The sequence below is a fragment of the Neofelis nebulosa genome, chromosome 2 (genome assembly GCF_028018385.1).
Source record: "Neofelis nebulosa isolate mNeoNeb1 chromosome 2, mNeoNeb1.pri, whole genome shotgun sequence".
Lineage (NCBI taxonomy): Eukaryota > Metazoa > Chordata > Mammalia > Carnivora > Felidae > Neofelis > Neofelis nebulosa.
In genome coordinates this window covers 125,662,401-125,677,989 of record NC_080783.1, presented here as the reverse complement: position 1 = coordinate 125,677,989, position 15,589 = coordinate 125,662,401, and the positions used below count along the sequence as shown (strand labels likewise).

Here is a 15,589-nt window from a genome sequence, read left to right as displayed (position 1 = left end):
TTCAGAGGCAGGGAGCCTGTAGGTGGGCACCACCCCAGGATCAAGTGCCAGGAGTTGGTGGGGGCCCACCCTTCTGGGTGTAGTTGGTGGTGAAACCTGGCAGCCACCCCAGGTTTCTCTCTGCTCCCACTCCCACCCCCTCCCGGTTGCTCCGCCTCCCTAAACTCCCAACAACCTGCCTTGTCTTTTCCCTAGTCCTCCTCTCAGCAGCCATGATCTTCAGCCCAGACAGCTACAATATCATCGTTGAGATCTTTGCCCACAGTCCTGCCCTCTCCAGCCTGCAGCACAAACTGCACTGAAGTGATATTTCAGAAACCAGAATGGTGATTCTCTCCCTGCTTAAATGCCTGCTATGGCTCCCCATTGCCCACAGGATAAACTCAAATTCTTCAAAATGATGTGGAAGCCCCTTGAGGTCTCCAGTTCCCTGCTTTCCTCTCCAATTTTGTTTCTTACCCACTGCCCTCACTCATCACTCTGTGCACTGGTCAGACTGAACTGTCCACTGGTGGAAAATGCCAAACACCCCCACGATCTTCCAGGGGTTTGTAGATATACATATGCTCCCTTAAGACGGAAATAGCATTGTGTCTCTCTCACACACACACGCCCTTTGTTCCCTCCTGCTTAATTTGGATTTGGTTAATTTGTAGTTTTCCCTTTAAGCTTTGTATTAGACTCTGCTACTACTGGAAAGCTGGCTTTTACCATTCTGCTTCCCACCCCCAGACTGGTCCAGGTGGGCCCCCTGTGCTCTCAGCTCCCTGTGACCCCAGGCTTTTCGCACACACGGTTACACCGATCACTTTCCTTGATGATTCCAGTCTCTGCTGCCCCTGGAGGGCCATCGCATCTTCAGGGTCAGGCCCTGTCTTGTTTGCGGGTGTATCTCCTGGGGCCTAGCCCTGAGCTGCCACCCAGCAGCCATGTAGCCGTCACCACGGAGCCTCACCAGAGCCGCCTCCAGCCAGCAAGTGCTGTGTGCCTGGAGTGGTGAGCGCTCTCCAGGCTTAAAGGTGCTTGACCCTCATGGGGCTGAGGGACCTGTTCCCACCTATTTCCTGTCCTTTGCAGGTAGAAAGCTAAATAAAGCTCCATTTCCCAAACTGCCTCCTTCCAGAGTGGTGGGTGCCTATCGTGAGCCAGCGCTGAGACCCTCACGTGGGACTTGAAGGTGGAAGGAGCCAGAGGCCGCCTTCCTGTGCCTTGGCCACTCCCTTCTGACAGGCAGGCTCGTGCAGACGCGCATCCTTTCCTGCACTGGTGTCCAGGGTGCGGTCACCCCTGGTGGGGGAGGCCCTGCCTGCTCTCCGGATCACGGCTATGTCAGCGTGTCCCCTAACGCAGAGTGCCCGAGGCAAGCTCCGGACACCCACCTGCCTTTGCTGCTCAGGCCAGGGGAGCAGATCCTCTCAAGCCTCAGCCTCCCCTCCTCCCCTCCCCCATCCAGCCACTCCAACCATCCCATGAGCACCCAACCCCCTGTGTTAGTCACTTTCTGCTCAAAATACCCATGGCCAGAGGGTGGTAGAGCCAGGCTCTGAACCCAGGTGTCTCTGAGTCCGGGGCCACCACACCCCCTTGCCTCAGTGGAAATGCTTTGAGGTGTGCCAGGTGCCTGACGTGATCAACGTGGTGCCCACACAGTTTGGCTCTCTCAGCAGCCTCCCTGCCCCACACATCCCATCTGAGTCAGCCCCAACCTCTGGGACGGTCCCCAGGAACTGGCCCCACTTGTGCTGCCTCCTCAGGACCCGCCATGGCAGTGAGCCCAGCCCATGCCTGTAAGCCCGCCCAGCCACCTCCCGTGGTTAACAGATCAGCAGTGTTGGGAGAAACACTTCAGTGATGGGTGCAACATCAAAAGAGGCAGATGGTACGGTGGAGGTGCCACCAGGCCCGTGGGTCAGGAGGCTAACGTGGGTGGCACCGCCTTGGTGCCAGGGTTTGGTCTTGTCGGTATCCCAGGGTTGAATGGAGCCCGGAGCCTGACGGACGGTATATACCAGAATTCACAGGGAGAGTATGGCAGGCACTCAGATTGAATGTTCCTGCCGACGTGCTGAGTTTATCATCTCCTATCAGGTAACTAAACATATAGAGGAGGCCAAGCGAGGAGAAAAGTAAATCAAAGGAGTTGGTTGGTGCTTCGAGTATGTCAATGCTGCCGGTCTTTAGCTGACTACCTCTGAGGGCAGAGCAGGGCAGCCAGTCAGCCAGTTTCCTCTCCCTGGACAAATCCTCTGGAGTCCCCATTCATTCATTCTTTCTTTTTATATATTCAACAAACGAGTCCTATCAGATAATGAGCAAATTCAGATACTCCCTGCCTCACAGACCTTAAATTCCAGGAGAGAACACATTGTCCTGAGTTTCCTTGTTGATTAGCCCCCTTTCAACATACTGCCTTTCGGCTGGCAAGGACTATTTTCTATGCAATGGCTTTGTGCGCTAGTTCCCGAAGTAAGACTTTGGAAATGCTTCCGGGTTGCCCCTGCCCATAGTGAGGACTTCCATTCCCAGAGATTTGAGGGAACTCACCCTACTTCTACATTGCCACCCATCTGGCCAGAAAAGTCTGATGAAGAGCAAGAGCAGGTCTGACAATGAGTGTAGAACAGATATTTTTTCATTGATTTCTCGGAGGCGGCCCAGAGGCTCCCAGCAATCTCCTGTCTTTGGTCCTTCATCAAACCTGGGCCCAGCAATTTACTTGAGTTTCTAAAGTTTGGCTTGTGGGTTTTAGGGCCCTCCTCATACTGTGTTGTAAGCCTTGATCTCCTTTTATTGCCTGCAATGGAGTGCTTCTTGAAAACAAGATCAGGCTTCATTCATCTGTCTTTCTAGCCTAGCCCAGGGCCTGGCATATGGTCTATGTTTAACACCTGCTTGCCAGTCATTTCTGCCATGGCCCCACACAGTGGACACTGTTCTCCAGGAGATATGTAGCCTTCCTGTCCTCTACCCAGCTCAAATGTCATCCCCTGCAGAAGCTTCTCCAGCCCCTAAGATCAAAAAGGATCAAGGAGTTTGCATGTTGCTCCCTCTCATCTTAAGCAACTCATAGCTGGTGGGATTTGGGTGTTTAGAAAGGCAAAAAATAGTGCAACTATTGTGGTAGGAAAAACTGTGAGGTTTTACAAATGGGCCAAGGATTCCTGGGTGTTCTCTTGATGGGATGCTGGGTGTTGTCTAGGGTTCCAGGCCACCTGGTTCTATAGGGACGTCTGCATCTGTCTTCTGCTGGGCTACATTTCAGCTCTGCAGAGATGGAAGCTAACCTGTGGAGGGCTGACAGTGGTGCAGGTGCTCCCTGTCTGATGTATGATGCAAATTGTTCCTGGTTCATGGCAATGCAAATGCATTTTGTCCAGTAGAGAATAAATCTCCTTAAATCCAATTCTCAGTTGAAACAGTTGTAAGACCTTACTGGTTCCCTCCTTAATGAGTTATATAAACATGTGCATTTTATAACTATATGAGAGTTATTTTACCATTTTGAAAATTCTTCTTTGGCAGTAGGAAGATCTAGGACAGAGGTGGCAATAATTCTTACTGAGCATTTATTCTGTCAGGTGCTATGCTAAGGGTCTTATAGACATTGCCATATTTAATCCTCATGGCAACTCTATAAGGTAAGTTCTTTCAGCCCTTAGTCTATTAGTGCATATTTATGGATGTATAAAGTGTGGCCTAGAGGTTAAGTAACTTGCTTAAGGACTCAGAATTAGTAAGTGGCCTACCTGGAATTTGTACCCAGAGACCTGGGACTTGACACAGAATCATTCTTGGTGCTGTAGACCTAAGGGCAATTGAAAACAAATTGGGGAATCAGCATGGCCTCCTTTAAGACATGAACCAAATTGCAAAGGATGAACAGGAGTTGGTGCAGAGAGAGGAGGGAGGGGTTTCCAGGCACAAGTCAGCATGTAGGAAGGCAGGGAAGTGTGGAACCAGAGCCAGCATTACTAAGAAATTCAGCTGGCTCAAGAGCAGGGTGCGGCTGAGGACTGGCAGGAGATAAGACTGAAGCAGTCCACAGGTGCTGATAGCTGACAGAGAAGGGCTCTGGGCAGGGGTCAAACTGAGATTGGACTTTAACCTCAAACTACAGAATATTAGGCAGAGGAGTGACATGATTAGATGAGTTTTATTATTTTTATCTTTATTGCTTTTATGTGAAGTTATAAAAGCGGCTGAGAGACTGCCAAAAAATCATTTTGGCATCAGTGTTGAGGTTAGATGGGAGTTGGTGAGAACAGAGGTAGGGAGGCTGTTAAAAGACAAGCCTATGGCAGGGGAGAAAGAGGAAGGGATGAAAGGAGAAACGGGAAAGCTGTTCAGTCTACCCATTTGGGCAGCTGAGGAAGCATGTGGGGGTAGGAATGGGGAAGGGGAGGGAGGGGCTAGGGCACAGGCAGAAGTTTAGGAACCCTCTCCAAGTGCCTGGCTCACTTGACCCCCTACTACAGGCCTGATCTTGCTCATTCTCAGCATTTGAGAAACAAGATGGTACCTGGAATTTAAAAGAAGGGTTGTTAATCAAAAGTAAAGCTCCCCTTTTGAGAAGAGTATATAAATAAACAGGGCCTGACATAAAAGCACCCAGGCCTATTTTTTTGGTCTTAAAAGGGATAAAAAATAAAGCAGTGAGAAAGGAAAGAAAGATGAATCACAACGACAAGAACCATTAGAAGCCTTCTCTTGATAATTATTGATGTACAGATTGTTAGCACACCAGGTGATTTGTAATCCCAGCCCAGTTCTCCTCCTGGCTTCTTAATGGCTGCTGGCCACTTCCTCTTGGAACCTGGCCAGGGTAAGCTCAGGAAGTGCAAACTTTTAATTCTGGAATTAGTAAAGCATATTAGGAAAGGAAATCCACAAGTGAAGAAATCACATTATGAATTCCAAAGCCAAGGAAAAGGACTCTAAATTATATTGTGAATACATTGGGGACAGGACCATTTTACTCCTTTTGGTGTAGGACCCAAGTGATTGGTTTGGTCACTGTTCCAGGATTACCCAGGATTCGGCCTCTTCCATTAGGTACCTTCGGCTCTAGCCACTGAGCTGTCTGCAGTCTTGCTTTGCACTCTCTGACAGCAGGGGAGATGCCCTGCTGGGATGAAGACCCAACTAAAGGGTATTTTCCATTACACCCACCTCCCCAGGATTTTGTGTGACTCAGATGATAGAATATACTTGAAAGGCCTTTGAAAACTCTGATGAGCCATACATATATTAGCAGCTGTTTATTCCTTCTTGTTCTGGTTGGTGACTTGCCACTTGCCACTTAATTTTTAACACTATGAGCTCAATGTAATGCTACTATATACCCAGCAGCACGCCAAGTACTTCCACACTTAATCCTCACAATTTTACTGTGTTTATTTTACCAAAGAGGTTCAGAGAAGTTAACTTGCAAAGGAATATACTTTTTGTCCTTTTGAGGGCCCTCTTGAGGTTGGGTTAAAGAATTCCCCATGTTCTGCCCTACAACACTGACTACACAGTCCTACCCACTACACTAGAAGCTGTGAGTGCCACGAATCAAATTTTGCTCACTGTTATTATCTCCTCTATCCAGCAAATAGGCACAAGATGGTTAAAAAAAAAAATACTGCTACTTTCCTTAGAACTTACTGTTCACGGTCCTTCTTCTGCCACTAGAATGTAAACGCATGGGAAGACCTATCGTGTTTTGTTCATGGTTGGATTCTCAAAGCCTAGAACAGTGCCTGTGACATAGTGAGAGTCCAATAAATACTTGCTGGTAAATAAATGATAGCTGTGCAGACAAGCAAATTCTCCTTGTGTGACATCAATGAATTTTTTTTCGATGCTGATTTCAGTAAGATAACGCTTAAGACTGCAACATTGTGATGTGGGTAAGTGCCAAATGCTCTAGCTTTCTGAGTTAAACATTCACTTGCAGCTAAATGATGATCAGAGGGGGAACTACAGGAATGCTGTCCCCAAGAGCACTGTCTCCAGGAAGACAGCACTGGAGGCTGGCACAGGCAGCCCGTGGACTCTATGCTCCACAGCTCTGGTCCAGCACCAGCAAGATCATGCCTTGAGAGCACTGTGCTCTTGAGGTCCAGGTCTTACTCCCCTCCCTTTCACCAGATGCAACTATCGAAGAAACAGGAAAAAATAACCTGCTTGTAATAATCATCAGCTTCATTTTCTTAGGAGTCATGTGTTTCTTGTCAGAACACTTCTAGATCAAATGTACTATTTTTTTTCCCCTCTGTAAACCAGTAGTATCTCCTACATTAAATATTTTCTTTTAGTATAAAAGTTATCACATTAAGAAAATTTAGGATATGGAAAAAATATAGAAAAAGTAATCTCTAATTATGGTCACAAAGTGATTAGCCTATTTGTGTATGTTCTTTCCCCCAATGTGAGTGTGTATAGGCATTATGCATATATGTGTGTGTGTGTATATATATATATATATACATACATATATATGTATGTATATGTATGTACGTAGTGTATATAGATGTATGTATATATGTATGTATGTATATATGTAGGTGTGTATATATATATATATATATATACACACATAGACAGACATGTATCATAGTAGTTTGTGTTCTGCTTGTTTAACATTGTGCCATGTTTATACCACAAGGACATCATAACCATCCATTTAGTTACTGATATACACCTTAGGACTTTCCAAAGAAATTGACAATTTCAAAGACAGACATATTTTTCTTACATAAATTCCGTACCTGGAATGTGATGTGAACTCATGGCACTTGACACACATCATGAAATATGTCTCATATACTCTGTCAATATGTTACACCAATTTATTCAGCCACCAACTGATAATTTATAACTTAAATCATGTTACCTATATAGTAGGTAAAAACTAAAACCTCACCAATTTTTCAATTTGCATTTAAGAACACTGGTAGGGACAGACAATTTTAATCACGACTAGTTATGGCTTAGTTATATTTCTTCTTTTAGAATCATCACAAATATCGAGAGGAGAGCTTTATGTGCTGCTAGTCAGGCATCTCTTCCTTGGAGACAGTGCATTGTCAGAATATCAGGAGTGCAAGGGCTTTGAGATTTACAACCCTTTTGCTCACAGAGCTAGACATGTATGTACCAACCGTGTAAATTGTTCATTTCACCCATTCATTTACCAAAGAAAGACCATTACATTTATAAGAATAAAAGGGGGATCTAATCAGAAAGGAGAATCTGATAATTTAGTTAATATTCTTATCTTTAAGAGTCTCTTCCAAACTATCCTCTCCAAGTAAGGATCCATTTTGGGAATTAGAAGAGCTCAATTTTTTCCCCAAGACTTTTTTTTTTAATAGTCAGGTATTTACACTTATTAAGCCCTTACTTAACACCAGCTGTCAAATATCAACTAACCTACCGGACAACTCTGCGGGGGGGTGGGGGGGTGTGCTACCAATTATTCTTAACCCCTTTACAGAAGAGAAAACCTGACCCTTATGGAGGCTAAGTAATTTGTTTGAAGTCACACAGCCTCAATTTGAACCCAGGTGGCCTATACTGTTAAGCAACCAGCAGGCTACAATTCCGTTGCTAGCTATCCCAGTCTCCTCTAGGCAAGTCAGGGTAAAGCTCAGCAAAATGGAGTAGATCAATGCTGTTCAGTTGAGGAGAAAAATAATCTACACATACACATGGTACTTTTTCCAACTACTCTCATTTGAAAGCTTTAGTCACTATGGCCCAGACTGAATGGGGGAAAAGGGGAGACAGAATCTAAAACGCTAAAGCTAAAACACATTTCAGAAATGATGTACCTGAAATCCCCTTAGATGCTTCTGAACTCTGAAGCAACCTGGCTTCATTGCTCACATCTGGGAAGCCAGGCAAGCTTGGGCTGTCGCTTCTTGTCAAGAACTGAAAGAATTTTCATATTGACACAAGTCTGTCATTAACCTCTTTCTTCATGTCTTCCAGGCAAATGCCTGATCTGATTATTAAAACAAGTCATGTTGCAAAGGTGGAAATCTGCTGTTCACCTTTCCTCGTCTTTCCAAGCAAAATGGTGGAGGGGCACATGGCTACCTGATTATTAAGTTTATTATACTATGAACCATTTGCTAGGGAAGGTAAAACCCAGACATTTAGGTTTTTCACACAAACCAATACCCAATTTATCAGTCTGAAATTCAACACAGTAAAACACTGGCTCATACAAAAATATTAAGTGGTTTTTGACAAAACTTTTTCCTTTTTAAAAATACAGGATTAATATTGACATACGTATCTATAATACACACATAAACTAAATTCAGATAACCCAAGAATTCAGGACTAGTCATCAGTGTGATTAAATCAGGGATAAAACACCTCTGAATTTCCCATAATTTGTTTTACCATCATGTTTTCCTGAATATGTTTTATAGAAATTATTCACTTATCATGACTAGTTCAGATAATTTAAATTCTCAACAAACTTGTGTAGAGCATGAGAATATGGTCTTGTCACCATGATAATCTGCAATTGTCCAACCTATCAGCTTCTTAAGTAATTTCCCAGCTTTGGCCTGGGAGCCTGTTTCAGAGTATACTCTTGAACAGAGCCAAGCACTACGACTACCTAAGAGCTGTATATGTCCTGTGACTTACAGAGGGTGTGGCACAGAGAAAAAGCAAATACAGGCAGGTACTTTTTGCATACATCTATTTTCCCAAAGCAGCCACTGAAACCATGTGAATTGGAATAAAACTTAGTCCTCACACGGAATAAAGGACAACAGACAGGATCAGAAAGCTCGGTTGCTTCCCAGTGTTGAACATAACCTACAACACAGAGAAAATTCACGGGGACTGTTAGCAAGGAAGACGGCACAGAGTAGGCCTGTATCAGGTTTTAATGTTGGCTGTTACCAAAATTGATGTTGAATAAATAGTTTAAATCCTCCTCTTTAGGGGGAGAAAGTCAGGGTTGGACTGGCAATAAAATGTTTAATTCCAGCTTGGAGGCGGTTTTCAACCCTTTTTGCTAATGAGTAGTGGTCAGTCTGCACCCCAAATCCCTCACCTCACTAAAAAGATTCAGCTATTAAACAAAGACTAAGCAGGCTCTTAGGTACGGATGTAGCTCAACTGTGATGGGAGTGATGGGGTCCAGGACAGGGCTGCCCCAAATGTGCCACTTTAGCATGTGGATTATTTGAGCTGAAGGCCACCAATGCCTAACAGACTCAAAGAGAACTTTTTACCTCCCCTGGTACTGCCTGAAAGAATTCAGACAGGGAGTCTGTACCAGGGAAGAGAACTATTACCAAAGTTAACTTTTTTTTTTTCTTAACATAAGAGTTCTCCACATGGCATAGTTTACCAAACATTTATTCTTCCCATCTTTCTATAAATTGTTTTTATTCCTTTTAAAGCTGAAGACCCCTATCCCCCTTCTCCTTAGCCCAAGATGGCTTGTAAGCCTTGGTTGCCTAATTATTTATGATACTGTCATGAATATGTGAAGTTCCCACATGTATGAAATTAAATTTTTCTCCTGTTAATCTGTCTTAGGTCAATATAATTATTAGGCCAGCCAAAGAACCTAGGAAGGAAGAAGGGAAAAGTTTTCCTCCCCTACTGGGGAAAATAATCCTGCACTCCTCCTCCTCCACCCTACCTCCCCTTCCCATTTCCTTTACTTGTATTACCTCACTGACAGTGATCCTCGTTTTTATGGAAGGGGAAAGAAGCACATAGAGGTTATGGACTCAGGGCCATGGAAAATAGCAGAGTCCCAACTGGAGCCGAGCCTGCCAACAATCACAGCAGGGTTCTCCCCTAAAATGCCTCCTCCATCTGCCATGATACTCAGGCACTGAAAGGGAGTTTTCATTGTGTCCTTAAGTCTAACTGCTTTGGATGCTTTCAGAGAGGTGATTTCAAAATTCCCCTCTTCTTTGCCTTAAAGAAAAGATGAAAGAAGAAAAATATAAATAAAATTAGCAATATACACAATTCCCACAGCACATAAGCTAAATGATTTAATATTAGCAAGGGCCAAAATGGATCTTGACACTGAAAATAAAGACACACTAATACTTTCTCAAGAAAATAAACATTTGGAGGGAGAAACATTTCTTAAAAAAAAGAAAAAAAAAGTTTATTTGGAAAAGCCAGCCTCTTACACAAAAGGTTTTGTACCTATACTTTCTTTCACTGTGTCAATTACAATGATATTTTTAAATTCACGGAATATAATTTATCGAGTGTCTATCATTATCTTCTTGCGCATTTTAGAAGATATTAGGTTAAAAAATATTTACAGTGTTCATTCTGGTCCATCCTCCCTATCCTTATATTAAACCCATTTCTCTACTTCTCAAGTAAGTAAAAAGGGTCACAATATCTTTAGGTTTGTGTGGAAAGTAAGAATGTATCCAATAATTGTAAGCAAAACATAATTTTCTGTCAGGCCTGAGAAAAAGAAAAGGAGCAACTTTCCTCCAAATCTTATCCTTATTTGTTTGCCTGGGGCCAAATTGCTCTGGCTTTCTTTAATTAGCAAACATTAAAGAAAAAACCCCAAATATACAAAGATTGAATATCTCACACGCAGCTCTAAGACAGACACAGATATAAATGGAACCACTATGCATCAATGGGGGAAAATTCCAGGAAAATCATTAACAAAAAAAGATTCCAAGTCTCACAGTTTAACTGAGGTTTTGGTAAAACTGAAGCTGAATTCAGCTGCTGTTTGAAATATCTGTCTGCATTTAATTAGATGTGTTGTATTTACTAAGGAGGCACAAATACATAGTTTTGCATATTTTAAAATTAACTTTTACACTGAAAAATACTAAGTGACCTCAAAGGGGGCAATGGCCTATAACCACTCAAAATGCATCTTTGAAAAGGGAAAAGAGTAATGTAATGAAATCAATTCTCAAACACTAATAATATTAGCATCCCAAGAAAAGATTCCAGAGAGGTGCTGATGAGTACAATGTGTCTAGAATGGCCAAGATGTTTCCAAAGCTTTATGCCTTAAATTTCCTAAATACATAGCTAGCAGGCACTATGCCAGGCAACTATTGATGCTAGGAAAATATTTTAGTCAGGATTTTATAAAATCCCAACTTGCAACGAATATTTCTACTTATAAATCTTCCAGTGATGATGTATGACACTATATTACAAGTAACAATGAAACAAAGATTAATTTTAAATTTTAGATTGGTCTCAAACAAGTTAGTTGTTACTCTTCCTTACAACGTAACACTTAAAATAGATGAATTCAGAATGGTTTAAAAAGTTAAGGCTCCCTAAAGAGTTCTAAAGACTAAAACTTAAGGCACATATTATAATCTTCTGGACACTGGTAAAAGCTAAGATTTAAACAAACAAACAAACAAACAAACAAACAAAAAAAAACCCATACTACTTCCTTCTGTCATTCTTTGCCAACCACTCCCTTCCCAAAGGTATGGCATTTTAAATTCAGGCTACTGGTAAGGAGTGAAACAAAAATTCCATCACTGAACACCTGGTATGATTTCCCACACAAATGTCCACTATTTGCATTGAGCACCACTGCTGGATTACAGGCCAGAACATTTTCAGGTATCTTGGGTCACAAGCTGCTCCATTGACCCTTGGGCCCCACACGTTTAGACTGGACTCTCCTCCTCTTTGGGACTTCCTTCTGTGTCTTTCTGCTCTTCAGATTCTGCTGTGTATTCTTTTGGCTTCTCAGCAGCATCTACACTGGTCTCCTCCTCTTTATTTTCCTTTTTCTGCTGCTTCTCTGCTTTCTGTTCTTTCGCCACAAGCCGATAATTGATGCCCATGCCAATGAAGAGATAGATGCCTGCGATAATTAGGATCACACCACACGCCCAGTATGTGTATTTGTAGTCTCCATAGATGTCATTCAGACGACCTGAAGATATCCAAAACACAGTTATGTGGGCAAAAGTGAACAAGTATACCTTTCCCAAATGAAGCTGAAGGATCTACTCAGAAAGATGTCAACCAATCCTCAAAGAGCCCATAAATGACAAATTAGTCTAAAAAAAGAACTGCTAAAAATTATCTCATCTTTTATGATGTCACACTTGGGTTGTAGATGGCCTTGCATATTTTGTTATTTTTAGCAACTTGAAAATAACGAAATCTTTCCAAATTTGAGCCAGGAAAGACCTACAGATCATCTAGAATCAATTCTCTGGATTCACAGTGGAAAAATTTGTTGCTCAAGAGAGGTTTAGGAGTCTTGCCCCAGGCCACAGAGCTAACTGCAGTCTCCTGGCCAATGCTCTTTCGCTGACATCAGCATTTCCCAAAGAGCGGTCCCTGTGAACACTTGGCCTGTGCTATACAATTAACAGCAACACCTTTCCACCATTCGAAGTGCTTAATCCTCACAACAGGCAGATTCTGTCATCATTCCCGCTGTATGATGTACAAACTGAAGTACAGAGACCTTAAGTAACTCGCCCAAGGTCACAGAGCTCATAAGTGAAATAACATGGCTTTTAATCCAGGAAGTCTGACACTGAAGCTGCACCTGTAACCTCCTGAGTGTTCCCAAAGTCAAACTTAGGGAATGGCATAACATATTCTTTTCTGGTAAAGATTCACCATGTGCATATTAAATAGGCTTTGCGGGGCGCCTGGGTGGCGCAGTCGGTTAAGCGTCCGACTTCAGCCAGGTCACGATCTCGCGGTTCGTGAGTTCGAGCCCCGCGTCAGGCTCTGGGCTGATGGCTCTGGGCTGATGGCTCTGGGCTGATGGCTCTGGGCTGATGGCTCTGGGCTGATGGCTCGGAGCCTGGAGCCTGTTTCCGATTCTGTGTCTCCCTCTCTCTCTGCCCCTCCCCCGTTCATGCTCTGTCTCTCTCTGTCCCAAAAATAAATAAAAAACGTTGAAAAAAAAATTAAAAAAAAAAAATAATAAAATAAATAGGCTTTGCAAGGTCCTCTGGTAATCTATCAAACTTGGGGTTTCCAAAATTTTTTGGCCATGAAATCCTTGTTATAGTAAAATTTATTAGCACCTCACCCAATTGGTTAGTTAAGGAATAAACACCCAAGAAGACTTAATACAACCAATTCAAATATGATTCCATATGCTTTTGTAACTCAGGACATCATTCATTCAGCAATATTTATCGGGCTGACACATACACTTGGCACTGGGCTGCTGGCCCTGAGGATAAGGGAGAGCAGAGGAGAGAACATCCACAGTTCAGTGGAGAAGAGAAATGTTAATCAAATAATTATACAAGCCGTGACAAGGAGTGTTTGAAAGCAGAAAATAGGGGGTTGGGAGCAGCAAGCAGGGTCAGGAAAGCTTCTCTTATAGTGTAAATGAAGCAGGGACCTAGAGGAGGATGGGACCCATCTAGGAGGAGGGGATGGGAGAAGGATGAGGCCAGAGCACAGCAAGTGCAAAGGCAGGTGGTAGGAAGCTGGGGTGTGAGAGGGGAAGGAGGAAGGGCGGGGCTGTTGGAGCAGAGAGAACAAAAGGTGAGTGACAGGAAATGAGGCTGGAGAGATTGGAAGCCAGGCTGGGGGGCGCCTTGTAGGCCACAAGGGAATTTGCTCTCCACCCCAAGAACAATGGGAAGCAACTGGAAAGATCTCATCAGCTGGAATATCGAGTTTGTATTTGCTTGCAGAGTAGAAAACAGATTGTAGGCTGGCTAGAGTGGATATGGGTAGACCAGTCTGGAGGCTGCTGCAGCAACCCAGATAGGGGACAGGAACTGTGGATGGGGTGGTGTTGTGACAGAAAAAGTGGGCCGAGTAGAAACACTGGATATGGGGAGGAAGAGAGCAGTATCAGAAGGAGAGCTATAGGTCTTCTTTATGTATCCTTATTCCCCAAATCATACTTCTAAAAGTATACATCTTCACTAATTTGTTATCTAGTGAGCTATTAACTGAAAAGATAACCTTAAGAAACAGTTCCCAAATTATATACTCACTTACTAGCCATGTGATGTAAGGCAAACTATTTAACCTTTCAAAGCTTCTATTTCTTATGAAGTAGGAACTATGACAATCCTATTTCATAGGCTTATGAGCTCTAAGAGGATACAGAAAATGTTTAGGACAGTCCCTGGTAAACCAGGAGCTCACATGGTAGCTATTATCAGAGGTGTTGTATTTTACATGTTTTCTACAATAAGCACCTAAGTTTTATGAAGATAAAACACTTCAAAAAAGAATGCCATTTGTAAAAATATTGGACTCCCCTTTCAACTTGATGGTTCAATGCAATTTGATTCTGTAAGGATCTGAGCAATTATGCTGTGCCAAGCATTGTGTCAGCACTGAGGCTACAGAGATGAAAAATGCTCTCTGCCACCCAGAGGCTCACTAATCTCTGCTTTTTATCACCTTCCCAATTTTCGATGCCTGTTTTATGTTAAGAGGACCAAAGAGGTAGTAAGGCATACTATACCTAAAAGTGGCGGCCCCAGGAGGACAGGACAGCATTCCACAATGGTCACCAATCCCACAGCGCTGGAGAACCTCTGGGGTCCAACAAGGTCCATCAGTGTTTCGAATAATACGGAGCTGAGCCACCCAAATGCAAATCCAAAGAATCCCGCATAGACACAGAACCCAATGTAGCTGGAGGATAAAGGTGCTAGCAGATGACACACTCCATTTGCAATAATAGAAGCAGCAAAAAAGTACTGAACTCGAGGTCTTATCCACTTCGTGTTGGCTACAAGTCCCATAGAAGGTCTGGCTACCATATCGACGAAAGCCAGAATGGAAAGAAGGAAGGCAGCCTTCTCACTAGAGTAATGTTTACTCTTGCCATAATTACTGAGAAAGACCAAAGGAGTAAATAGTCCAAAAAACATGAGCACATTTCCGGAGAGGTATAGCAAAAAGCCTCTGTGTGTGAACAGAGATAAGTCCAGGAATTTATTAATTGTTTGGAAGACTGATCGTTTCTCTTGTTTGGGGTTTCCTCCAATAAGATCTGTATTTGCATCACCTACTCCCTTTTTTCCTTCAGATTTTCCAGCATCCTGAAGGGATTCTTTAGACCTATCTTTCCCTGCGTTGGTTGGCGGGGGCCCTATCGGTCGCATCAGGGCACCAGCTACACAGCAATTTAGTAGGAGGCCCCCAAGAATTAGGAAGCTTCCTCTCCAGCCAAAGATACCAAAGAAAGCCTGATTGAGGGGGGCCAGAGTAGAGAGAAACACAGGGCTGCCTGCCATGGCCAGTCCATTTGCCAATGGTCGCCTCTTGTAGAAATACTTGCCAATCATGGTCAGAGCCGGATTCAAGTTGAAGGCAAGCCCAAGACCTGGGGTGGAGTTAAAAAGAATCACATACTATAATAAATGTCAGCAACGTATTTGGAATTACTTAACAAAACAAAGAAATTAAAATAAGAGTTATAAATAATGCAAACAAGACAAAAATCCTCACCATTACAGGATATACCGTATAATGGTTTAAAGTGTGGTATCTAAAAGCAGACATATGTGGGTTCAAATCTCAGCATCGCGACTTGCTGGTAATGTCGGACATGTGAGTGTCTCCTAATACGTAAAACAGGTGCACAGTG

General features: G+C 43.2%; 1 protein-coding gene across 2 annotated transcripts in view; it reads right to left on the bottom strand.

The window, feature by feature from the left end:
• Window positions 1-6,818: 6,818 nt before the first annotated feature.
• Window positions 6,819-15,589, bottom strand: part of SLC16A1 (solute carrier family 16 member 1) — a 62,681-nt gene continuing 53,910 nt past the window's right edge. For both annotated transcript variants that reach the window (XM_058716176.1, XM_058716175.1), the window contains exons 4-5: window positions 14,459-15,325; window positions 6,819-11,929 (exon numbers count right to left, since the gene is read on the bottom strand). In XM_058716176.1, the coding sequence (XP_058572159.1) occupies window positions 11,658-11,929; window positions 14,459-15,325 (1,139 nt within the window). In that variant the 3' untranslated portion in view covers window positions 6,819-11,657. The remainder of the gene's footprint in view (window positions 11,930-14,458; window positions 15,326-15,589) is intronic.